At 43.3% G+C, this 27,819-nt stretch overlaps 1 protein-coding gene across 2 annotated transcripts; it reads left to right on the plus strand.

The window, feature by feature from the left end:
* The first annotated feature begins 3,924 nt into the window (after positions 1 to 3,924).
* On the plus strand, positions 3,925 to 27,729 carry BEST2 (bestrophin 2). 2 transcript variants are annotated; one of them, XM_075205049.1, is made up of 10 exons: positions 3,925 to 3,977; positions 20,781 to 20,962; positions 21,585 to 21,679; positions 22,087 to 22,320; positions 22,779 to 22,933; positions 24,078 to 24,155; positions 24,914 to 25,066; positions 25,411 to 25,491; positions 26,241 to 26,395; positions 26,753 to 27,729. In XM_075205049.1, exons 2-10 carry the CDS (start codon positions 20,811 to 20,813, stop codon positions 27,213 to 27,215), a joined length of 1,566 nt encoding a protein of 521 aa, XP_075061150.1. In that variant the 5' UTR covers positions 3,925 to 3,977; positions 20,781 to 20,810; the 3' UTR covers positions 27,216 to 27,729. The 2 variants fall into 2 exon arrangements, with proteins under 2 accessions (XP_075061150.1, XP_075061151.1); XM_075205050.1 differs by lacking the exons at positions 3,925 to 3,977; positions 21,585 to 21,679 and having other exon boundaries at positions 20,882 to 20,962; positions 26,753 to 27,728.
* Positions 27,730 to 27,819: the final 90 nt, after the last annotated feature.

Raw genomic sequence — 27,819 nt, forward strand, 5'->3', positions numbered from 1 at the left:
TACGTACAATATGTCCAATATCACAGAAAATAAGGACCTTGGAGGGGGGTTAGGAAAGAAGGAGTTAGGAAAACAGGGAGGCACACAGTTATATGTGGGTTGTTTTACAACGTGTATGGTCATCTCCATCTCATGGGGAGGAATGAGGTGTTCGTTGGGACAGGTGCTAGATACTGCTGGACGATGACCACGTCTGTGTGTATGCAGCCAATGCATGACTGCTCTCATGGTGATCTGTTAGATCTATGTGGCCAGGGCCATCTTTTCCATTGGGCACGATGGGCAGCTGCCCGGGGGCCCCACGGGCAAGGGGGCCCCATAGGCACGGCTCTTAATGAGAAAAAAACCTGCAAAAAAAACCTTCAAGGGTCACTGAGCAAGTACATCTATCTATCTTTATCTCTATATATCTATATCTGTATCTATATACATCTATATATATATATCTATCTATCTAGGGGCCCCGGTGCACTGCTTTGCCCGGGGGCCGATAATGTTAAGATGGCCCTGTATGTGGCCACACACATTTACGTACATGTTGGACCACAAGATCTGGCAGAAATACGGCCTTTCTGCGGTCCGGCTCCTTAATTCTACAGACTCTGGGAACATCGGGTTTCATAAAGAGTTTCCATGTTCTACCATCCTCAGGACATCACAGACCTCTGCTGAGCACAAAGACATTTATAAAGAAACACAATGCTCATGTTGGTTCGTGTACTGGGGGAGAAAGCGCTAATTTACTTGATGCTCTATGGCTTATTTTCATTGGCTGCTATATAGTCACCAGCAGGGTGTTGTCCTGTCCTGCAGCCAATGTACATCAACATAGTGACCCGTTGATCACTGCTAGGATTGCTGTCTATACTCAAAGCACACTAGATGGACCAGTAATATAACACGTAGCATTCAGTGTCCATCCAGTGAGTAGAGACAGAAGTAGAGTTATCAAACCTTTCTTACTAGGAAAAGTTAAGGTGTCGCCCATAGCAACCAATCAGATTCTAGCTATTGTTTTTTAGAGTGTACTGGATAAGTGATAGCTTAAAGGGTGCTGGTAACACCATTAACAAAATTATTCAACCAGTCACTAGCTACAGGAGTAATTACAGAGGACGGGAAAAGAGCAAATGTAGTCCCACAGCACAAAAGTGGAAGGAAGAGACGAGCAACTACAGACCAGTGAGCCTTACACCAGTAGTAAGGAAATTGATGGAAACACTCTTAAAAGAAAGTTATAGAATATCTCAAATCCAGTAACTTACAGGATCCCAAACAGCATGGATTTACTGGGGGAGATCATGTCAAACAAATCTTACTGACTTTTTTGATTGGGTGACTAAAGTAATAGATCAAGGAGGGGCCGTAGATATAGCTTATCTAGATTTTAGTAAGGCTTTTGACGCTGTCCCACATCGCAGAATATTAAACTTGAAAGCTTGGGATTGGAATCTAAGATGGTTGAATGGATAAGGTCTTGGTTGCAGGATAGATAACAGAGAGTTATAGTAAATGGAGTGCAGTCATAGGAGGGAACTGTTACCAGTGAGTACCCCAAGGATCTGTACTTGGACCAATGCTTTTTAATATCTTTATTGGAGATATTGCAAATGGTATTGAAGGGAAAGAATGTATTTTTGCAGATGACACAAAGATATGCAGCAGGGTAGACACACCAGGAGGGGTAAAACAAATGATTGATGATCTAGGTAGACTAGAGGAATGGTCAAGAGAGTGGTAACTACAGTTTAATGCCAAAAAATGCAAAATCTTGCACTTGGGTATCAAAAACCCAAAGGCTAAATATAGTATTAATGGCACTATGATGGAAACTACTGAGGAGGAAAGGGATCTAGGAGTCACTATTTCTGGTGACTTAACGTCAGGTAAGCAATGTAACAAAGCAATGAGGAAGGCAAGTCAGATGCTTGGTTGCATAGGAAGAGGAAAGAAAGAAGTAATAACACCACTGTATAGGTCACCGGTACGGCCTCATCTAGAATACTGTGTTCAGTTCTGGAGGCCATATCTCCAAAATATAAATACATTAGAGACTGTACAAAGTAGGGCAACTAAAATGGTGCATGGTCTACAGCACAAAACTTACCCGGAAAGATTAAAACATCTTGATATATATAGTTTGGAGCAGAGAAAGGAAAGGGGGACATGATAGAAACTTTTTAAATATATCAAGGATTTTAACAAGGTACAGGAGGGTAACATTCTTCAAAGGAAGAGAAGTATTAGAACACAATGACATCCACTGAGACTGGAGGGAAGTAGGTTCAGAGGAAATTTGAGGAAAAACTACTTCACAGAAAGAGTAGTGGATAAGTGGAATATCATCCCATCAGAGGTGGTAGAGGCTAATACAGTAGAGCAATGTAAACATTATTGGGATAGACATAAGGATATCCTTACAAAAAACTAAGGATCAAATAGTGTTTGAGATTACCATAGGTTAAAAAATGTGCAACTAGATTGGGCCAAGTGGTTCTTATCTGCCATCAAATTCCACATTTCTATGGGTCTGATTTGGTTTTTAGAAGGTTTGATAAATCTACCCCAAAGTGTTCCTTGTAGTGAACAACGGATCACAAGTGTTAAGTCATTATTGTGTTCACCTTATAGAGAACGCAGAGCAATGCACCATGGGTGAATGTATGTGCACCCTGGGATAGGTACCTTTAGGCTGCAGAAACAGCAGACAACTTATGACCTGCATCAGCAAAAAGTGTCAGTATACAAGTAAAAACTAAATACTTCTCTCCGTACGGCATGTGACTACTGCAAACTCTTTTCTGGGACAAAGTTTATGATTTTAAACTGTGACAATCTTTTTAAAAATAAACGCAGTCCGCCCCAGACATTATATGGATGCCAGTAACCAGGGCAGGATTTCTCCTGCATGCTTTAGTATCGAATGTTATTTTAATTGATAAAATTGAGGTGGCAGATTGCTTGGCAGCTCCCCGTGATGATGTCAGGGGCACAGTTTGCCATTTTTTTGTGAGTGCCAAAATAACCTGTCTTAACCACTGATAAAGGTAGGTCTATAGATTGTATACTTGTGAGCACGGAGCTCTTAACTTTTTATGTGTTTGTTAATATCCAGTACTTGGTTTTACTTCTGTGTTTGTTCCCAATTGTAAAGCTCTGCAGAATACGCTGACACCATGTCAATAAATGTTAATAAATATGTATAAATGTAATTAATTGGTGTCACATAATGTACTTTGCACCCAGGGGCTGCCTGGCAAATTTTATCACTGGGGGGCGAGACTTGGCTCAGAAGCCCATTTTAAAGGGGAAAAAAATCAGGTAGCCCAGTGAACTAGCCTAAGGTAGCCCACTATAGGACCTGCCTGGGGGGCAGATGGCCCCCTGCCTGCACCATACAGAAGAACTGGAAAATTGGGAGAAAGAGAAACTCATTTTTTGTTTAGGGACATCCATAGTTAATGGAATAAAACAAAACAAAATAGAAGTTAATTGATTTGTCATTCTAATAATTGGGGATGGAAAATATGACTGAGAGCTATGTTGTAGCCTCTTAACCCTTTGTCTCCACAGCCGGCTCCCGTTGGATGCTGGGAGTTGTAGTTCCACCAGAGCTGGGTAGTCGGAAGTTTCCTATAGTAGATATAGCCTGGGGGGATGAAATGGGACATACAGGGACCTGAGCTATATACTGTCAGGACCATCATGTGGAATCTATCACTGGTAGAAGGATGACAGGTGCAGGGGCTTACTGGTACTGTCTGGGAGTCATACTCAGTGGCACTATATGATCTATAAGGTTTTGGATGTAACCTCCCCCCCTCCCCCATCACCTGGACAATTAGCCGCAGGGTGAGAGAGGGGAAGTGTTTGGGAGGGGAGCAGAGGTGTCTGGGTAGGGGAAGGGGGATGTTTATGGGGAGAGCTGGGGGCTGGCGGTGGTAGGAAGGTTCCCTCCGGCCATGTGAGATCTGCAGGTGAGCGCTGCGGAGGGACATTGTGTGAGGGGGCAGCCTGGACATTGTGTGAGGGGGCAGCCTGGACATTGTGTGAGGGGGCAGCCTAGAATTTAGGATCACGTGACGTGGTGGAGCCCCGGACGGTCCGCTCAGGTCTGGTATAGTGGAGTCTATGGCAGTGACTATGTATAGTCTATGTATAGTGACTATCTATGTATAGTGACCATGTATAGTGACTATGTATATAGTCTATGTATAGTGACTATGTATATAGTCTATGTATAGTGACTATGTATATAGTCTATGTATAGTGACCATGTATAGTGACTATGTATAGTCTATGTATAGTGAAATTGTAAAGTGACTATGTATATAGTGACCATGTATAGTGACCATGTATAGTGACCATGTATAGTGACCATGTATAGTGACTATGTATAGTGACTATGTATATAGTCTATGTATAGTGACTATGTATATAGTCTATGTATAGTGACTATGTATATAGTCTATGTATAGTGACTATGTATATAGTCTATGTATAGTGACTATGTATATAGTCTATGTATAGTGACTAATCCAATGTTTTTCCCCCTCTATTCTCTCTCTTTATTTTGTTTTAAAGACTGCAGAGGCTGGTGTGCTCATTGTTCCCCTTTCCCTGTCTGCTCTGTTGTGCCCCCTCCTTTGTCTGTTGTTGCCCTCTTTTCCATGTCTGCCCCTGCCATTGCCCCCTTGCCTGTTTTTTCACTAGCTGTTGCACCCCTTTTGCCCCTGTGTTGCCCTCCTATGTCAGTTGTTGCCCTCCTATGTCAGTTGTTGCCCTCCTATGCCTGTTGTTGCCCTCCTATGTCAGTTGCCTGTTGTTGCCCTCCTATGTCAGTTGCCTGTTGTTGCCCTCCTATGTCAGTTGTTGCCCTCCTTTGCCAGTTGTTGCCCTCCTTTGCCAGTTGCCTGTTGTTGCCCTCCTATGTCAGTTGCCTGTTGTTGCCCTCCTATTTCAGTTGTTGCCCTCCTATGTCAGTTGTTGCCCTCCTATGTCAGTTGTTGCCCTCCTATGCCAGTTGCCAGTTGTTGCCCTCCTATGTCAGTTGCCTGTTGTTGCCCCCCTTTTTCTATGTCTGGTCTCATAATTTCTCTAATTCACCTATTCTTTGTTGCATTCGCTTTGTTGTTATTCTCAGTGATTAGATTTAACTGAGAGAATGCATTAGAGTCCCTGTAGTTTTCTTATCCTAGGCTGGATATGCTTCCAAGTAGTTTTTCTGTGAGTCTATGGGGTAGATGTGTCAAACCTTCTAAAAAAGGAAAAGTGGAGATGTTGCCCATAGCAACCAATCAGATTCTAGCTATCAGTTTCTAGAATGTAATAGATGACTGATATATAGTATCTGGTTGCTATGGGCAACACCTCCACTTTTCCTTTTTTAGAACAGTTTGATATATCTGCCCCTATATTCTATTATGCTTCCTTCAATTAGGTTACATGATTTCTCACTTAGATCCAACCAGTGAGAGCAGAGTCCATCATAATGGGGGGGAATTCAATTAGCAGCAAAGTGTTTCCGAAACGTCCGTGAGAGACTCTGCGGCAGAGGTTTGACAGAAATCTCCGTTCATTTTACCTCAAACCTCATAGAGCTGCGAGGGGAGAATGAGCGGAGACTTCTACCACAATTGCCCGATGTTGAATTCCCCCCCAATGAGTTATATTATGCTCATGTTTATTAGCTCATTTTGACATTCTGTGAGATGTGTAGGGGTTGTTTGGAAATACTTGCGTTACCTCACACATAATAACCATTGTGCTGGTGCGCCTCCATTCATATTATATTCTCCCGTCAGTATACTGACACATGTACAAGTGTTATTCCTTGAGAACCATATAGCAAATGATTTACCCCCCTTCCCCCGCAGTTTCTGTCTGTTATCTTGTGGCTGCCCCATAGTATTTTGTTTCTAAACCGATGACACTAAACTCTAAGGTAATAAAATCAGAGCGAGATGTAGTTTCTCTACAGAGGGACTTAAATAAACTGGAGGATTCGGCGGCCAAATGGAATATGAGGTTTAACACAGATAAATGTAAGGTTATGTATTTAGGGATCAAAAACAAGAACGCAATCTATAAATTAAATGGAATTCATTTAGGAGAATCTATAATGGAAAAGGATTTGGGAGTGCTCGTAGACAGTAGACTTAGCAATAGTGCTCAATGTCAAGCAGCAGCTGCAAGGGCAAACAAAGTATTGGCATGCATAAAAAGGGGCATAGATGCAAGGGAAGACAATGTAATTTTGCCACTGTATAAATCGTTGGTAAGACCTCATCTTGAATACGGAGTACAGTTCTGGGCACCACTCTATAAGAAAGATAATTTGGAACTTGAAAGGGATCAGAGGAGGGTAACAAAAGGGTATGGCGTGATTAAGTTATGAGAAAAGGTTAGCCAGTTTAGGCATGTTTAGTTTAGAAAAGAGGCGTCTAAGGGGAGATATGATTAGTATGTACAAATACATTACGGGTCAATACAGAGAACTTTCATGGGAACTAAGGTTAGAGGAGAGGAAATTTCACAACCAGCAGAGGAAGGGGTTCTTTACAGTAAGGGCAGTCAAGATATGGAATTCACTGCCAGGGAAGGTTGTGATGGCAGATTCAATAAATATGTTTAAGAAAGGGTTAGACAAATTTTTAGCGGAAAAGTGTATCCAGGGATACGACCGTTAATTAAAATGAAGGATAGTACTGGATATAGGGTAAAAATAGAACTGCAATATTGGGTCTGGGGGGGATTTTCACAATTGAAACAGATTGGCGGTTGCTTACTCTGGATCAATTTCAAATATAAGTGCAGGATCGCAGGAGATCCATAATAGGTTGAACTTGATGGACTGGTGTCTTTTTTTTCAACCTCATCAACTATGTTTAACTATGTATATAAACATGATTGACCCAGTTTATTTCCTCATCTAATCAGAAGGTTGGCATTTGAACCGTTGGCATCTTCTTCATTAAACAATCTGGTTTTGGCAAAATAAAAATCTCATGAGCCTCCGCACTACTAGCTCTGCTAAGAACTCTGCCGCACATCAGCTCCTAGCGGCTGTGCAGCAATATTTATAATATAATAAGTGAAGCAGTAAGCTGAGGGGTTTTTAAAATGATGTGTTGGGTCTCTGAATAGGCACTTGCCATAAGGGGTTGAGTTTTCTTGCGTTTCCGTTAAGCCAGCCAATAAGATGTTCCTGGGAGGGCTTTTATGCTCTGTATAAATTCAATGAACAAGGAATGCTGGGTCTTTCTGTTCTTGATGGTCGCTGATAGCGCCCACCCACCCTACTTAGGTTTAGTAAGTTGTTCTAACATTTCTTCATTTATACAGAAGACGCGCAGTGGGCGTTAGATCTGTGCAGTCGGCGACTAGTCAAAGGTGCTACTCCTATTGGCCGCTCGTCACTGCCCCTTTCGAAGTAACGTGACACTTGACCGTTTCTGAGTGGAGGGTCCCTTGACGTGCTTTGCGCGGCACCACGATGTAGAGTCTAGAAGGGAGCAGTCACGGTGACGCTAGATTAGATGAGATTCTTGATTAGTATGTACAAATACATTACGGGTCAATACAGAGAACTTTCATGGGAACTTTTTACCCCAAGGACTATACACTGGACAAGTGGTCACCCCCTAAGGTTAGAGGAGAAGAAGTTTCACAACCAGCAAAGGAAGGGGTTCTTTACAGTAAGGGCAGTCAAGATATGGAATTCTTGACTGCCAGATTGCAGATTGTGATGGCAGATTCAATAGATATGTTTAAGAAAGGGTTAGACAAATTTCTAGCGGAAAAGTGTATCCACAGATATGACCGTTAATTAAAATGAATGATTGTAGTGGATAAGGGCTAAAAATAGGACTGCAATGTTGGGTCTGGCGGGGGATTTATACAATTGAAACAGATTGGCGGTTGCTTAATCTCGATCAATTTCAAATATAAATAAGGGATCGCAGGAGATCCAAAATAGGTTGAACTTGATGGACTGGTGTCTTTTTTTTTTTTTTTTTTTTTTCAACCTCATCAACTATGTAGATAGATAGCTCCAATCTGACCCATTTAATTTTGAAGAATTATTTATGTCATCTAGTAAGTAAAAATGTTGTTCTTGCAAACCTTCATCTCTCTGCTTCCTGTCATCCTCCGATACCTCCTATATGTGGAACACAGGGGCGGATCTAGACTTTATGTTTAGGGGGGGCGATTTTGCATAATCACGCCCCTCCTTTGCTCTGATTGGCTGGCCTGCGTTAACCCCGCCTTCTGCCCGTGATTGGCCCCGCCCCCTACCATTGTGGTCGCCGGCTGGGACCACTCTGATTGGCTGGACCATATTTAGCCCCGCCCCCGCTCGCACTTAGCCCTGCCCCTCCCGTTAATCGGCGGCTGGGACCTAGCTTTTTGCTGCTAGGGGGTAGGGTGAATGCCCCGATCGCCCCCCCCCCTGGATCCGCCACTGGTGGAACATACAATGACAATCCACCTACATAACCTCAGATCTTTATTTTATGTAAAAGACATACATTAAGTTCAAGTGTACTGCATCGCCGCTGTAAGCACAGTACATCCGAAGACGTAATCAGACATACTTTTTAGTACAATACTAGATATGACATATTACACTATACTGCACTAACCGTGCATCACTTCAACAACATAACCCTTCCAAATAAGCAATGGTTGTGAGGGTGAGGTTGGTGAAGGCGCTGTGGAACGGGCACAAAGCTATATTGAAGGACAGACACATATAAAGGGGAAAGTGCATAAATTAAAGCAATGACCTTTCAGCAAAATCTTCAAACAGTAGGAGTGGGTAGGGGAGGGGAGTCACAGGCCCAAAGCTTTATTGAAGGACAGACACATCATGGGCAAACGCAGGATTTGTAGAGAGGGGTTTCCACACCACGCCGCCAGTGGGTGTGACTAGCATGGGGGCATGGCTATAATTTTAGACAGTACTTGGCTGCTCTCCAACTCTTCCTATCCCCATAATATACATGGGCAATGCTACGTGCACTACTGTTAGGTGCACAGAGCTCTCTATTTTCAAGCAGAGCTGTGTGAAGCGGGAGCAGGGTGCAGCCACCTCAATTGTACAGTGCCCCAGGTTTGGAGGGGGGTTTCCAGGCACTAGGAACCCCCCCCCCCCTCGGTTTGCCTATGTACATAGGGGAAGTAGGAGATAAAATAAATCATCTTCGTCTTCCTCAGGACTGTCTATGGTGTTATAATCTCTTAACAGGCTGTGGATCAGCCTACAACAGTCCAGGATGGTCATCTCCTTACGTGACCTCAGGCCACTGTGTTCCCTAAATAGCCTCAAACTATCTTCTACACTTTATATATTCTGATATCACAACTTTACATTCAAAAAGCATTGAACCCTTAAGCTGTCTCCACATTAATTAATTGTTGTTGTTTCCACAATTACATTTCAGTACAATCCCCTCATTCTACATCTTGGGCACATTCGTTGTTATCTGACTTTCTTTTCTTTTTCTATTTTTTTTTTAATCCAATTTATTCATAGATAAAAAATAATTAATAATTGCTTCAACCTAACTACAATTATGATCTGAGCAGAAAGACGTGTAGGACAGTTAGAGTATAATTATATTACTACAGTACATAGTCTTCAATCCAGTCCTTTTTGGTATAAAAAAAAGAAATAGATGTAATCTGGTCAGATTGTTGATCAATTGATTGTTTTTCGTTCTATTGTCACCCATGCAAAGGTTTTTTTTTAAAAAAAAAATAAAGAATTTGTTAGAAAATAAAGTAACTATCAGATTTTACTGTATCTAATCTGCTATAATTCTAATCATGTCTGTCATGAGCAATTTGTCCCTCAGGATATAAGTTTAGTTCCAGTTCCTGATATTTAATTTCCTGGACAGAAAATATAAGTGGGCACCAGTGGGTTAACGCCTCCCTGCAATGTAGGGGATAGAAGGTAGTTAACTCAGTTTATTGGCCCTCACCTTAATACTCTTTTTTGAGTGAGCCAAAGTAGCAAGTAATTAGGGACATTTGTACCCGTTAACTGTAATTTTGTTTTCACCGATTGGACCAACTGTCTTATGTAAATGTTCTGTCTTCCTGTCCTTCACGTGTCAATAATCATCATTATCACCATTTATTTATATAGCGCCACTGATTCCGCAGCGCTGTACAGAGCACTCATTCACATCAGTCTCTGCCCCATTGGAGCTTACAGTCTAAATTCCCTAACATACACACAGACAGAGAGAAAGAGACTAAGGTCAATTTTGATAGCAGCCAATTAACCTACTATGTTTTTGGAGTGTGGGAGGAAACCAGAGCACCCAGAGGAAACCCACGCAAACACAGGTAGAACATACAAACTCCACACAGATAAGGCCATGGTCGGGAATTGAACTCATGACTCCAGTGCTGTGCGGCAGAAGTGCTAACCACTTAGCCACCGTGCTGCCCAATAATGCATTTATATAATTGTTTTGCAGCCTGTAATAAGGCCAAAATGATTCAATGAAGGGACAAGTCCTAAAGTAAAGCAAAGGCATATGTTAATGCTATGATAATTCATCAAATTTTGCGATCATCTTGCTTATCATCTGTTAAACAAATCCTGATTGTGGTTTCCATATCTTGCTTGTTGACCTCTTTCTGCCTGTCATTTGGAAGGATCGCTTGGATAGGACTCCCAAATTTTTGATGGCCTGAGGTGGCTGAAACAGTGTTCTAACAAATTTCCAAACGATTTATGTTCCCGGACGAGTGACGGACCTGCGCCCCTGATCGCAAGGTCTTCCAAGAAGGAAATCTGAATCCTTGCAATCTTTGTCGAGCAATGAGAGCAAGAAGAACTTTTTGAAGATGGCTTTGGAAATGTGCACAGCCCAAGGTTATTCGCTTGGTGCTGGGAATATTGGTCTACGACAGAAAAGGGAAAGAGACAGTGGTTTGTGTACATGGCACCGTGAAGATGAGTATTGTTAGTCCAGGAATTTGTTCTATTTTATCAAGTCTAGGATCATCTAATATCTCAGTGATGTCTTCTTATGAAGACCGGTGGTCTTGTTGATCTGTAGGAATAGCTTGTAAGACTTACTGGTTGAGTAGACCGGTAATGATTTCTGGTGATCATGTCTTGGTCTTGCCGGCTTTCGGTACCCTGAACGGTATGAAGAAGTTCCTTACTGGGGGGGTTTGTTTGAACACCAAGCGATATCTCCAAGAAAATTATATCTGGCTACCACATGGGCTAGTCACATACACTAATAGGCAAAGGCTTTATTACGTCTTTAGTATTAGATTTGTCCTTCTGGTTGATCTCTGGCCTGCTTTCCAAGACAGTTGACTGCTCTACCAGGTTTGTATTGTCTAAAGTCCTGGGGGTATATTTACTAAACTGCGGATTTGAAAAAGTGGAGATGTTGCCTATAGCAACCAATCAGATTCTAGCTGTCATTTTGTAGAATGCATTAAATAAATGACAGCTAGAATCTGATTGGTTGCTATAGGTAACATCTCCACTTTTTCAAACCCGCAGCTTAGTAAATATACCCCCTGGAAGGTACCTCTGTAAGGCCTGTTAACATGTAAAAGCCTTTACCACCGCATGTCCTCCTGTAAGTAGGCTTCTACCCGCCAGGGCTTCATCTTTATGCTGCGATGGACAAGGCCATGGCTTTGCGAATCTCCACACTTCCAGGGAGCTAAAGAATTTCATGATCTGCTCCAATCCGCCAAGAGAGACTAACCCAACAGGGTCGTCCCTCCCAAAATCCAGGATCTGTCTTGTATACAAATGATGGTTCTATTTCAGATCAAAATATAATGGAATATTAGAGGCAGAAGAAAGTTGTAAAGGCTACTAGCCCTCATGCAGTTGCTGCTCTATAATTCTGGAAGGAGGAGGAGGTCTAGGCAAGGCTCGGATGGCAGTAGATTGTATAGAATCTGTAGTAGGATCTGTTCTTTCTCTGTGACATCAAAGGAAGATTTTATCCAATCTCTCATAGTTCTCACTCGGTTGGAGCAGATCACGCCGGAATTCATGCAATTTTGGTACAATTCTCACGGGGCATACACACCCTCATCGGAGATTTGTTTCTACATCTCTTCTCAACATTATCAAGCATTCTTATGCCAATCTACCATTCGTACTGGTGGAGCGGGGAAATAAAATAAATTGATAACTTGATGTCTCCTATATTGCAAGACGGGATTGACCACTGCCACATGCGGGACAAGAGCGAAGTGTTGGCGGTAGCCAGACAAGTGGCTGTATTGACCAATATATGCCACAGAATACCTATGGTATGACCATGGTTGCCATATGTCAGTAAATTTACTGACTGGCATTAAAATATTAGGGCCTGATTCATTAAGGATCTTAACTTGAGAAACTTCTTATTTAAGACTCCTGGACAAAACCATGTTACAATGCAAGGGGTGCAAATGAGTGTTCTGTTTTGCACATAAGTTAAATACTGTCTTTTTTTTCATGTAGCACACAAATATCAACTTTAAATTTCAGTGTACAAATGAGCTATCAAGTATTTGTGTGCTACATGAAAAAACAGTCAGTATTTAACTTATGTGCAAAACAGAACACTCATTTGCACCCCTTGCATTGTAACATGGTTTTGTCCAGGAGTCTTAAATAAGAAGTTTCTCAAGTTAAGATCCTTAATGAATCAGGCCCTTAGTCACAATTTTGACCGTCTGTGACAAAAAGTAAAAATCAATACAAATTTCGTAACCTCTTTAAGCTACACACCAATAGTATGGTTCAAATAAGTGCAATAAGCTTCTTTTCTTTCCAGTTATTTTCTCTTTTGTCCTCTACATCCCACTGCTTTCACTTTTTTTAATAGTTTTACAAATTGCATAAATTAATGTGTTACTATATTGTCTGTCAGTAAATATGTGTAGCATTGTCAGTAAGAAAATAAAATTGTCAAGGGTCGACGTGTAAATGTTCCGTATGCTGGTGTGTAAATATTCATGATGCTGTAGAAGGTCAGAATTTCTTCTACACAAATAACATTAATATTCTACATATTTGCATTTATTTCTTTTTCATTGAGGTGACCTAAAATGTCAGCCATAGACTCCAATGGAACACTGACACCTAGTGGTCAATTTGTTAGTACAAATCGTAGCGTTGCTTGGTTATGCAAAGCATCGATCAGTAATGAGTCTCTTGGTTTTTCCTGTCAAATATACATGAGACTGATAAAACATGTTTTATTGGTGAACTTAACATCATCTCTGCACCTGTGTCTTGTTCAATTTGCTTTTCATAAACACATAGATTGACCTTGGATAGGGAAGTTACTACTGAGATTTAATAGAATTTCCTGCACTCTCTACTGTCTTCAGCAATGTAACTTGTTTACTGGTGAGATAACAAGGCTCTGTCTGGCTGCCTATGTATACAAATGATATGGGAAATTGTTAATTTACTGGAAGACCTCACAGATCTCCCATGCTCATTAGTCACCTGTTCCCAGCTAAAACATATATTCCTCAACAATGCTAATCTCACTGGCTGATTGTACTCACAAATTGTATTCACTTATCGTATTCCACTCTTTGGGGCAGAGTGATAGATGGAGAAATATACACAACTGACCTGGAAGGGAAGGAAGGTAGATAACCCTATAATGAAACATATTATATTTAAACACTTTATTGACATTAAGCCATACAAACATTGAAAGCACATAAATAACTAAACTGTGATCGACCCCAACAGGACCGGGACTAATAGTTTAACATTATGTTTTATTACCATTTTAATATTGTATTACAGTAACCCAGCTCCTGAGTGTCTTATTACCCCTGTAACATCTTATTACAGTAACCCAGCTCCTGAGTGTCTTATTACCCCTGTAACATCTTATTACAGTAACCCAGCTCCTGAGTGTCTTATTACCTCTGTAACATCTTATTACAGTAACCCAGCTCCTGAGTGTCTTATTACCCCTGTAACATCTTATTACAGTAACCCAGCTCCTGAGTGTCTTATTACCCCTGTTACATCTTATTACAGTAACCCAGCTCCTGAGTGTCTTATTACCTCTGTAACATCTTATTACAGTAACCCAGTTCCTGAGTGTCTTATTACCTCTGTAACATCTTATTACAGTAACCTAGCTCCTGCGCAGCCTCTATGAACTCTTCAGACCTGTTGCTTTTAGTTAATTGGCTGATCAGGCAACACTCCCTATTTAAAGCACCTGTGGTCATTACCTCGTTGCCTGATCTTGGCGTCTCATTCCCTGTGAGTCTCTGAAGGTGTTCCTGTGTTTCCTCGTGTCTTCAGTCCCAGCTGATTCCTCGCTACTGCACTGCCGGTTTCCAGACCGCTTCAACTCTCCTGTGTTCATTGTGTCTTCAGTCCTAGCTGATTCCTGACTACTGCAAAACATGTAGGGGTTTTTTGAATCAATGCTCTGTCCATTTTGAGCTTCAACCTCACAATTTCCCTACTCATCGTTCCAGAGTGGCCTATCTCATCTCCTTCTTCTTTTCCGGACAGGCTCTTGCATGGGCTTCCCCTCTATGGGAAAGAAATGATCCATTGCTACAAGATAGTGCCAAATTTATTTCCACATTTCGAAGTGTATTTGATGAACCTGGTCGTGTTATATCTGCTGCATCCAGCATCCTCCGTCTACGCCAAGGATCTCGCACTGTAGCTCAGTACGTCATCCAATTTCGGATACTAGCCTCTGAACTTGAGTGGAACACTGAGGATTTGATTGCCGCCTTCTGGCAGGGGCTTTCTGATAAGATTAAAGATGCACTGACCTCACAAGAATTACCCTCTTCCTTGGAGGATTTGATTTCTCTTTGCCATCGTGTGGACATAAGATTTGGTGAGAGAGATTCAGAAAAAACAACTTCCCATAAGGCACCTCTTCGCTCAGGACCTCAAGTTCGTCAAGCTCCATCTCCAGTAATACCTATGGAGATAGGTCGCTCCAAATTAACTTCAGAGGAAAGAGACCGAAGAGTAAAAAATAGACTCTGTATCTATTGTGCTGATCCTACTCACATGCTCAACTCATGTCCTAAAAAGTCGGGAAATGCCAGACCCTAACTAGTTCTGGAGAGGTGAAGTTAGGGTCGCTGGAGTCCTCTCCAAGTTCCACGAAATTAAAAGTTTGTGCTTTTGATGTTACCATTTCCTTAGCTACCAAATCCTTTGTGTCCCAAGCACTTATTGATTCTGGAGCTGCAGGAAACTTTATTTCTAAATCCCTCGTGAATCAATGGTCCCTACCAGTGGTTTCTTTAAAGGTACCTATTACCGTTACTGCAATCGATGGATCACGTATTATTAATGGTCTCAATACTCAGAGTACGTCTCCAGTAACTCTTCAAATTGGAGCCTTACACCAGGAAAAAATTTCATTTCTAATTCTTCCTGTTACTACCAGTCCTATTGTTCTAGGCCTTCCATGGCTTCAACTGCATTCTCCTCAGATTGACTGGAACACTCCTCAAGTTACGTCTTGGGGCCCTGAATGTCATCATCGTTGTCTTACTCAAGTTGTTCCACTCAAGATACAGCAATCCTCTATTTCACCGTGTCAACCGGGTCTTCCTCCTCAGTATGCTTCCTTTGCCGATGTATTTGATAAGCTTCAGTCTGAACATCTTCCTCCTCACCGTTCTTGGGACTCTCCGATTGATCTTCAACCTGGCAAGACTCCTCCTAGGGGTCGTGTGTATCCACTTTCTTTACCGGAGACTCAAGCTACATCTGAGTATATCAAAGAGAATCTCCAGCGAGGATTTATTCGACCTTCTTCCTCTCCCGCTGGAGCAGGATTCTTCTTCGTGAAAAAGAAGGATGGGTCATTACGTCCTTGTATAGATTATCGTGGACTCAACGCCATTACCATCAAAAATCGGTATCCCATTCCATTAATTACTGAACTTTTTGATCGCATCAAGGGAGCCCGGATCTTTACCAAGTTGGATCTCCGTGGTGCTTATAATTTAATTCGAATTAGGTCCGGTGACGAATGGAAGACAGCTTTCAACACCAGAGATGGGCACTATGAGTATTTAGTTATGCCCTTCGGGGTGTGTAACGCCCCCGCTGTTTTCCAGGGTTTCGTTAATGAGATCTTCCGGGACTTGTTATATGTTTGTGTCGTCGTCTATCTGGACGACATATTAATCTTTTCCCAGGACCTGCCTTCTCATCATCAACACGTGGCAGAAGTCCTTTCCAGACTCCGAAAAAATTCGTTATTCTGCAAGTTAGAAAAATGTTCATTTGAGTTGCCCCAGATTCCATTTCTGGGATATATTGTCTCCGGAGTCGGTCTTCAGATGGATCCAGACAAGGTGAATGCTGTATTACATTGGCTTCAGCCAACTACTCTTCGTGCAATTCAGCGTTTTTTAGGTTTTGCTAATTATTACAGACGCTTCATCCAAGATTTTTCCTCGATTGCATCTCCTATTGTGGCCCTAACCCGTAAAGGGGCTAATACGAAACAATGGTCCTCCGAGGCCCTTCAAGCTTTCCAGTTTCTCAAAGAGTCCTTCTCCTCCGCTCCTGTTCTTCGACAGCCTGATGTGACGCTTCCCTTCTTCCTAGAGGTAGATGCCTCTAATGTTGGTTTAGGAGCCATTCTATCCCAAAGATCGGAGCAACAAAAATTCCATCCTTGTGCCTTTTATTCTCGGGGTCTTCTGCCTGCAGAGAAAAATTATACCATTGGGGACAAGGAGTTGCTGGCTATAAAAGCAGCATTAGAGGAGTGGAGATATTTGCTGGAGGGAGCTCGCCATCCTGTGACAATTTTTACAGATCATAAAAATTTGTCATATTTACAGTCTGCTCAATGTTTGAATCCTCGTCAAGCAAGATGGTGTCTTTTCTTTTCTCGTTTTGAACTTATTATAACCTTCAAACCAGCTGCTAAAAATAAAAAAGCAGACGCCCTATCTCGGGCATTCGTGACGTCCTCAGACGTTGAAGATGGTCCTAACCACTCAATATTAGATCCCAAATGTATTTCTCTGGCCGCTTCATCCACTAAGGTGCTACCGTTTGGGAGAACTCTCGTGCCTCCATCCCTTAGGAAGAAAATCCTGTCGTGGTTTCATTCTTCACGTTTTAATGGACATGCTGGTGAACGCAAGACTTTCGAAATTCTTTCACGTAGTTACTGGTAGCCTTCCATGAGGAAAGATGTCAAAGATTTTGTGGCTGCCTGTGAATTGTGTTCCCAGTTCAAGACCTCCTGCAGAACACCGGCGGGTCTACTTCAACCACTACCCATTCCTTCCAAGCCTTGGACCCATATTAGTATGCACTTTGTTACTGATCTTCCTCCTAGTAAAAAGTGTAATACAATTTGGGTAGTGGTAGATAGATTTTCGAAGATGGCACATTTTGTTCCTTTGACCGGTTTACCTTCTTCATCTACCCTGGCTGATCATTTCATTAAAGAGATTTTCCGTAATTATGGATGTTCTTCAGAGATCGTTTCAGATAGAGGGGTGCAGTTCGTTTCCAGATTCTGGCGAGCCCTTTGTAAGACCTTGGGTATTCGATTATCACTCTCATCCTCCTACCATCCTCAATCAAATGGTCAGACCGAGAGGGTCAATCAAGATCTTGACTTTCATAAGGATGTTCTCTTCAGCCAACCAAGATAACTGGGTCGATTTGCTTCCATGGGCTGAATTCGCCCATAACAACATGTATCACGAGTCATCTTTTAAAACTCCGTTTTTTGTGGTTTACGGTCACCATCCGTCTTTTCCGGAATTTCCTGCCCTCCGGCCCACCCAAGTTCCTGCTGTAGAGACTGTTTGTCAGACCTTCAAAAATATTTGGTCTCAGGTCAAAACCTGTTTAAAGAAGACATCTGCCAGATATAAGTCCTTTGCAGATAAAGAGACGGGTTATTCCACCACTTAAAATTGGAGATCGTGTATGGTTATCAACCAAAAATATTCCTTTGAAGGTCCCATTAATGAAGTTCACTCCTCATTTTATTGGTCCATATAGGATCATTCAAGTGATAAATCCAGTTTGTTTCAAACTCTTACTTCCTAAGAACCTTCGTATTTCCAATGCCTTCCATGTGTCATTGCTCAAACCTCTTATCATCAACCGTTTCTCTGCTCCTCCTTCAGCACCTCGGCCACTTCAAGCTCTTCAAGAGGAGGACTTTGAAATCACACATATATTGGATGCAAAAATTTTGCGAGCTGTTTTTCGTTTCCTCGTTCATTGGAAGGGCTTTGGCCCTGAAGAGCGTTCATGGATTAGGGCTGAGGATCTCAACGCCCCAGCTCTTCTAAAAAAGTTCTATTCCAAATTTCCGGGCAAACCCGGTTCCATGTGTTCTGTGCCCACCTTTAAAAGGGGGGGTACTGTCACTCACCAGACTGTGAGTGCCTCTTCTCCCATTAGGAACCGTGACCGCCCGCCATCCTGATGGTCTGCGCATGCGCAGCCTCTATGAACTCTTCAGACCTGTTGCTTTTAGTTAATTGGCTGATCAGGCAACACTCCCTATTTAAAGCACCTGTGGTCATTACCTCGTTGCCTGATCTTGGAGTCTCATTCCCTGTGAGTCTCTGAAGGTGTTTCTGTGTTTCCTCGTGTCTTCAGTCCTAGCTGATTCCTGACTACTGCATTGCCGGTTTCCAGACCGCTTCAACTCTCCTGTGTTTCATCGTGTCTACTATTCCTGCTGACCTCCGCAAGAATCATCATTGCTCCACTCGTGTTATGTTCTCTGTCTGTGTGCTTCACAGACACGGATTACCGCTACCACTCTCCTGTGGCCTCTACTCGTGTCGGCGTTCAGCTGCTCAGCTATCCCTGTGTTTCTCTTGTGACAGCCTGCTCAACTGAATCGCGGTATGCTTATCTTTTATTGACTTTACCAGTTTATTGCATATCCGCTTGGACTGTGTTCTGCTCATCTACGGAGTCCTCTATCTGACGAAGTTATAGATGCTATTGACTTTGTCTCATATGTCCTGGATCTCAGTAGTGACTTTGTATCTCCAAGCAGCGCTAGTCATTTGCTATTGTATTATATATACCATTGGAATCAAGTTCCTTGTGCTCTCCCGTGTTACCTTCTATGTTCCACTCATCTACACTAGTGCCTATCATCACCTATAGCAGTGGTACAACTTGCTATACGCAGACCACTGACTTCCCCGTTACCTACTTGCACCTGGAACCAGTCCCATCATTACAAGCAGTGGTACAACTTGCTGTACGCAGACCACTGACTTCACCACCTCCTATCTATCCCTGGACATTCCTCTCACTATAGCAGTGGTACAACTTGCTGTACGCAGACCACTGACTTTCCTCACGTCTTCACGTCCATCAAGATCCTCGTGTTCATATTGTTTAACCCATAACCTGTTGCTGCTAGTCATAGACTTTCCTCTAGCATCCTCTCACCATCTGCTGATTCTCCTGTTCCGCTAGTCACCCTGCTACCAGAAGACCACTGTGTGCATACACACATACTTATTACAGTAACCCAGCTCCTGAGTGTCTTATTACCCCTGTAACATCTTATTACAGTAACCCAGCTCCTGAGGGTCTTATTACCTCTGTAACATCTTATTACAGTAACCCAGCTCCTGAGTGTCTTATTACCCCTGTAACATCTTATTATAGTAACCCAGCTCCTGAGTGTCTTATTACCCCTGTAACATCTTATTACAGTAACCCAGCTCCTGAGTCTTATTACCCCTGTAACATCTTATTACAGTAACCCAGCTCCTGAGTGTCTTATTACCCCTGTAACATCTTATTACAGTAACCCAGCTCCTGAGTGTCTTATTACCCCTGTAACATCTTATTACAGTAACCCAGCTCCTGAGTGTCTTATTACCCCTGTAACATCTTATTACAATAACCCAGCTCCTGAGTGTCTTATTACCTCTGTAACATCTTATTACAGTAACCCAGCTCCTGAGTGTCTTATTACCCCTGTAACATCTTATTACAGTAACCCAGCTCCTGAGTGTCTTATTACCCCTGTAACATCTTATTACAATAACCCAGCTCCTGAGTGTCTTATTACCTCTGTAACATCTTATTACAGTAACCCAGCTCCTGAGTGTCTTATTACCCCTGTAACATCTTATTACAGTAACCCAGCTCCTGAGTGTCTTATTACCCCTGTAACATCTTATTACAGTAACCCAGCTCCTGAGTCTTATTACCCCTGTAACATCTTATTACAGTAACCCAGCTCCTGAGTCTTATTACCCCTGTAACATCTTATTACAGTAACCCAGCTCCTGAGTGTCTTATTACCCCTGTAACATCTTATTACAGTAACCCAGCTCCTGAGTCTTATTACCCCTGTAACATCTTATTACAGTAACCCAGCTCCTGAGTGTCTTATTACTCCTGTAACATTTTATTACAGTAACCCAGCTCCTGAGTGTCTTATTACCCCTGTAACATCTTATTACAGTAACCCAGCTCCTGAGTGTCTTATTACCCCTGTAACATCTTATTATAGTAACCCAGCTCCTGAGTGTCTTATTACCCCTGTAACATCTTATTACAGTAACCCAGCTCCTGAGTCTTATTACCCCTGTAACATCTTATTACAGTAACCCAGCTCCTGAGTCTTATTACCCCTGTAACATCTTATTACAGTAACCCAGCTCCTGAGTGTCTTATTACCCCTGTAACATCTTATTACAGTAACCCAGCTCCTGAGTGTCTTATACCCCTGTAACACTTTCTCTTTCAGGTACCAATACCCCGTCTTGTGGTACTTATCATGACTGTCACATACACGGCTCGTGTGGCTAATGCCCGCTTTGGAGGCTTCTATAAGCTGTTGTTACTATGGAGAGGGAGCATCTACAAGCTGCTGTACAAGGAGTTCATAGTATTTTGTATCCTGTTCCTGGCCCTCAGTATTACATACAGGTAAGATGCTGGTGGGAGTCGCAGGATGGATTGGCATCATTAGTGCAGTTGCAGAGAGGATGCCCAGTTTAGTGCTGGCAGTATAGGAGATGAAAGCAGTTGTGTGGGATACAGGTGGCCGCTGGGAGTGTGACATTGGAGAAACTAGCAGTGGAATTAGACTAATTGACATTACACGGGCTGATTTACAGTAGTTCGAAAGTAGGGTTAAACCTCCCCAAAAAATGAACCAGTGTTGTAGTTGGGCTGGTTACCGTTAAAGCAGTGGTACAACCAGAGATAGGCAATGCCCGGCTTGGGCACAAGCAGATACACAGCATGGTCATAATGATAATAATATCATTATTCATAATAGTGAAACCAGCCCTAATATGCACAGGGTAGAAGGCCCTAGAGGAATTTGACCCACAAGAAAACGCCCCAGGGCCGGCCAGTCAGGTGCTGGGTATCGATTGGGCTCATCTTGATACCCCTGGGACATTGAGTGCCAGGGCAGGTGTTCTAGTAAGATGAAATACTATTGTGGAACTACAAGTACCAGCAAGGCCTAGCAGCCAGTGGGGATCCTATTATTTCCTGAAGGCCAGTCTGCATTGTGTTGACGTCTTTCTTGATCGCCTAGGTTGCTTCTCACGGAGGATCAGAGGCTCTGCTTTGAGAAAGTGTCTCTGTACTGCAACAACTACGCTAATCTCATCCCTGTGTCCTTCGTGCTAGGTGAGAGCCGCTGGCCACACCCACTTTCCTGACCACACCCACTTTCCTGACCACACCCACTTTCCTGACCACACCCACTTTCCCTGGCCCCGTCCCTGTTTTTATCTCTCTGTTACACAAAGACTTCCCTTAATACAGGTGGAATGAAAATTGAACCTGCCGAAGGAGATGAAAGTGTCTCCTATATAAGGGAGGCAGCCATTTTGTTGGTTGAACCAACAATTAGCCTATCCTTTCCCTACAATCTAGTGACCTCACTGAGGCATGAGGCATGTGATGTCACTAGGTGGTGAATTGATAATCTGTGGGTTATCTAGTGGGTTGACCTCTCTGTGCCTGGGCCCTCGTATCTCCTTCCCCTCTCACCTGTCTTGTACCCACTCTCTGACCCGCTCATTACCCTACAGGTTTCTACGTCACGCTGGTGGTGAACCGGTGGTGGCACCAGTACCTCTCCATGCCGCTGCCAGACAGGGTCATGTGCGCCATCTCTGCCACGGTGCAAGGATCGGATGAGCGGGGGAGGATGTACCGGCGGACACTGATGCGTTACTGCAGCCTCTCCGGGCTGCTCATCCTCCGCTCTGTCAGCACTGCAGCCTTCAAGAGGTTTCCGACCATAGACCACGTGGTGGAGGCTGGTGAGCTATGTGACATGGAGTCTGCTCCTCCCACCACAGGGTGACACAGGATGGAGCTATGTGACATGGAGTCTGCTCCTCCCACCACAGGGTGACACAGGATGGGGCTATGTGACATGGGGTCTGTCCCTCCCACCACAGGGTGACACAGACAGGAGGGAGCTATGTAACATGGAGTCTGTCCCTCCCACCACAGGGTGACACAGACAGGAGGGAGCTATGTGACATGGGGTCTGTCCCTCCCACCTCAGGGTGACACAGACAGGAGGGAGCTATGTGACATGGGGTCTGTCCCACCCACCACAGGGTGACACAGGATGGGCCTATGTGACATGGGGTCTGTCCCTCTCACCATAGGGTGACAAAGGATGGGGTTACGTGACATGGGGTGTTATATAGACAGGAGGGTGACTGGAGGTCTCTGTTACATACATTTGGTAAGATATTTTTATTTGCAGGGTTCATGACTCGCCATGAGAGGAAGAAGTTTGAGAATCTCCGCTCCTCCTATAACAAGTACTGGGTTCCGTGTGTGTGGTTCTGTAGTCTGGCGGCTCAGGCCCGGAAGGAGGGCAGAGTTCTTGATGACCACGCATATAAAATGCTCATAGAGGTGAGTTTAATGAGAAACGATCTGCCGGCTCCTGGTCAATGTTTAATGAAGAAATATATATTCTTTTTGAAATTCCTCTGAAGACTATAGATTTGACCCTATTGATATCTTGCAGGACCCCTGTCCTGTTACTAGTGAACATAATGTACTTAATGTGCACCCAGAGCTGCTAAATCTTAATACGTTATTACCACCTAATCTGGTATATCGTAATATTCACCACATTTAAAATGGCTGCAGAGAGGAAGGTGTGTGAGTGAGAGGACCAATCAGGAGCCACAATCTCTCTCTATAATCGCAGGTTTTGATTAGTCCTTCCACTCACAGCCCCCTCAGTAGCGTCCTATTGCGCTGTGAGACCAACCGTGTAGCCTCACAATAACTGGCTGCATGACGCAGGATAGATGGAATGGCACCCAGGGTACAGTGAATTATTATTAATTTCTTTTATATAAGGCATAATGCTATGTCATGAATATTTTTGCCAAACAAAGTAAAAGCAGCATCTACAATACTAGAAAAGGGGCTCATGGATTGCAAAAAGGTCTAAAAATGTATGCAAATTCAAATTCATGGGTGTAACAGGAGGATCTGTGTCTCTGCTCCAGTGTGAACCTAGTATTGGCTGGTAAGCAGCAGTATGGTGCCACCTTGTGGCTGTTCAAGCACATCACATTTTGATTAAGACTAAAGTACCATCAACATTTATTTATATAGCGCCAGCAAATTCCGTAACGAAGTACCAGCTACAGAACTGAAATTACCTTTTGACCATTGCCTGTGATGTGATGTTCTTCATGTCTTTGGGTGGGACTGAAAGAGCAAACAGTATATAGAAAACGTCAGGATGTTTAACTGTCGTTTACTGTAGGTCCTAGGTGCAGGTAAGTGTTTAATTGGGCATTCTATTGAAATGGTTAGTAGTTTAAAGGAAGTGTTTGTTTTGTAGGGGATTTGCTGTGTGGTCAACTTGATGATTGCCAAGTTTAACCATAATTTGTCTACAGGGGGCTGAATTGGAGGCTGTGATAGATTATCAGCAAGAAATTACTATATATATATATATATATATATATATATATATATATATATATATATATATATATTATTCTGCAGCTGTCGTCTTCTCCCTCTCTGTTTCTAGGAACTAAATGCTTTCCGTGGGAACTGTGGCATGCTCTTTCACTATGATTGGATCAGTATCCCACTGGTCTACACTCAGGTAAGGAACACCTTGTTCACACCTAGTGTTCAAAAGATATCCCTAAATGTCTCAGATGGTGTATTTGTTATTGTCGTACCACAGGGTTTTCAAATGTGTTCCCAGTACATACATTACCTGATGTGTAAATAGAGCATTACCTAATTATCGGATACCAGAGTGATGATCTTCTTAGAGAACGGTACCTTGGGGGCGTAGCTTAATAGCAAGGGTATTATTGGGGGTGTGGCCATGCCCAGAAGTATGAGCTGGCAGACATAACGCAGTATGTTTGCTTATACCCTGTATGGAGAGAATAACATAAAATATGTAAAATGGCTTGGCATATGCAGTGTTTGTGGTTAGTGCCTAGGGTCCATCTTGCCTTGTGTTCAACACCATGGTGAATGCAGCTTTAAAATCACTTAGAACAGGGATCAGTAATCCCTATGGTGAAGTGCACACACATACCGAATGCTGCATAGTCCATAACTGCTTCTTTCTGTATTTTCTTGCTTCCATGGTCCATCTAGTAGCCACTATATTCACAGGGATCAGTCTTCCCTATTCCAAGTCACGTCAAAGCTGCGTTCACCGTGCCAATAACTTCAGATCTAACTGGCTGGAACTTGACCTGTGTGTACTCAGCTTACGAAGTGTTATCATCATTCCAGTACGAACACAAAGATTTCAAATGTTAATTGTAGAGTTTGTGAATGGACATTTGGAAGTTTGTAGTATAGACAGTCAGTCTGTCTCCTCTCGTCTCTCCCGGTCAGGTGGTGACCATCGCCGTGTACAGCTACTTTTTGACTTGTCTAATTGGACGACAGTTTCTAGACCCTTCCAAGGGCTACAAGGGCCATGACCTGGACCTCTACATCCCCATCTTCACCCTGCTTCAGTTCTTCTTCTACGCCGGCTGGCTTAAGGTAGGAACAGAGCCATTTATGTGCTAGGGAGACCAAAAAGAAAACCCCTTTCGGCCCATGTTGAAACTCTCATCGTAACCCCCTCCCCCCAAGTGTGATGAATCTGTTCTGCTGCGATGGTCTCCCTTAAGGTGAATGGTACTATGTGGACAGGGGATCCATGACTTGGACCCTTCACAAATATATGATGGAGCACATCTTCTGAATGGACCATCCATGAATTATTTTGCAGTGACTACACCTGGGAGGTGGTTCAATCCCTGACCAGCACCAGTAAATACACTGTGTGATATATCTGTGGGCCGTGCCTAGATCCTACTAACGTTCCTCCTCTCGCCTTACAGGTGGCGGAGCAGCTGATTAACCCCTTTGGTGAGGATGACGATGACTTTGAAACCAATTTCTTGATCGACAGGAATTTCCAGGTAACAGAGACTTTGCCCAGAAATACTGTATAACTGGAGTCCTTCAAGGGGGGCCTGGCCGCTCACTGGTGATGGAAATGTAGTAATATTCGTCATGTTGGTGACATTTGTCTGTTAATCCTCGTCTCCGCCAATCATGTAGCTGCTGGTTACCTGGGATGTCCAACCTGTTCTCCTTTAAGTCTATTGAAACGCCTCATCCAATTGCCACTTTCTATAGTCATTGATAGCAGGAGGAAGAGCAATGTGATACAGACACCGATCACCTGCACTTCCTCCTCCACTGACTATAATAGGGGAATGTTGACTGACAGCACAAATAGAATACAGGAGAGAAAGCAAATATCCCTATATTATCTGATACCTTAATCTATTCTCCATCACTGCGCTGATAATGTAATGGCTGCAGGAGGAAGCTCTGGTGATTGATATCATTCTTGGCCTCCTCTGCCATCAAACACTGTGGGGAGTGGTGTTTGGTGAAGATATTGGAAGATGAGAAACGGGCTGGAGGCCTATAGAATTGGTGGTGACTAGACCTTGTCCTAGGCAGTAATGTACCCTAGATCATTGGCTATGGCAGCAACCGTGTTTCAACATTAAGTTTTCTTGTGTATAACGGTGATGACGTTGAGTTTCACCCTTATTACGGTGATGTTTTCCGGTTGCACCCTGTATACGGAAAGCAATATCATTGTGGAAGTAAAACCTCTGAGCACCCACACTTCCGGCTTCCCTGCTCTTTCTAGGTGTCCATGATGGCGGTGGATGAGATGTACGGGGATGTTCCTCTCTTGGTGAAGGACCGATACTGGAATGACTCAGACCCTCGTCCGCCATACACCGCCGCCACTATATTCCAGAAACATCAACCGTCCTTCCAGGGATCGACGTTTGATATGGCGTAAGTAACCCCGATCCTCCTCTCCTTAAATTACTTTCTCTCTGTTTTGCCCTTTGGTGGCTGATGAGACAGATTTCCTCATGGCTTTCCCTCTCGTGTCTATGGGAACAGGGGAACCCTTTAGAAAACATTGAACAATATATATTGTTTGGGGTGCTGAAGGCTTACATAAAATTCTGCTTTTGCTGCCTTTTTATTACATGTTGGAGCATTCCAGGTGTATATATTACCTTTTCATCAGCATTTCTAGATTATTGTTTTACTGCAGACCCAAAGCACCATTTGTGCTGGTCTGATACGTCTGTATTGCTCATTGTGAATCTAAGGACATTGTTGTTGTCTCTCCTACTCAATCAGGCTGGCTAAGGAAGACATGCAGTACCAACCTCTTTCTGACATTGAGGAGATGACTGAAGAAACAATCACCCATCCATTCCCTCTCCTGAGCCGCCTGCTCCCTGGCGTGGGGGCCTCTCCGCTGTCTTCCTCTGCCGCTCTCGCCCCGCCGTTTGTTGCACCAGGAAGCTGTATGACGCTGCTCAGGCGATCTACCATCTCTGCCTCTGAGTCTTCTGACAGCCTCTACCAGGAGGAACCTGAAGACCCAACGTGCACAGAGACTCTACCGCATCCCGAGACCAGATTACCCGATGTCCCGCTTCAGAGACTGTTCCTTGTAGAGACAGTCTGTCCATTGGACACCCCAAATGAGCCCAGATCTTCCGTTGCGGATTATTATCCGGAAACTCAAGATGGGGGATCCAGTGCTCCGTGCGAGGCCTTTGAAAATGTAATCTTAATGAACAAAGAGTTCACCTAGTCGGGGGCAGGGGGCAGATTGCAGTTGTCTTTGAACTGATGAAAATGTAGACACATGCACACAAGACACAGCCCTTTGTTACTATTGCAAAAGCTCTGCATGATCTTATAGCCTGGCGTTTCTCTCTACACCGATCCCTCAAGGCATTACCAGACAAGCCTTTATTGCTCCTGCACATGGTTATAATACTTAGATTTTACTTACGCTGCCATTCCTTTTAGGGTTATTTTTATTTTTTTAATATTTTTATAATTAAAACAACTTCGTTGCTGCTGTGTAAAACTGTTGGAAATGTCTTGGTTGATTAATTATGAAGGGAGGGGGGCATGAAAGTAAGAGTTTTATAAACTTTCTATTTGTATTAAAATGCGTTGAGTGTGAATAAGCCCCATCTCTAGTGTACCTGAGGCCTCCAATCAGCAGTGGGCATTTCCGAAGTACGAGTGGCAGCTTGTGGGCACCTGGCTGTCTGCCAGGACGCGTAGGCTTGTGGAGAGCGTTGGAGAAGCTGCGTGTAGAGGAGTCCGGGCGGGGCGGGGCGGGGGGGGGGTCCTAGAATAATGCAGGGATTGGTTTTCAATTTTACAGAGTGAGGTTATTGAAG

This window comes from Mixophyes fleayi, chromosome 4 (genome assembly GCF_038048845.1).
Source record: "Mixophyes fleayi isolate aMixFle1 chromosome 4, aMixFle1.hap1, whole genome shotgun sequence".
NCBI classification, from domain to species: Eukaryota; Metazoa; Chordata; class Amphibia; order Anura; family Limnodynastidae; genus Mixophyes; species Mixophyes fleayi.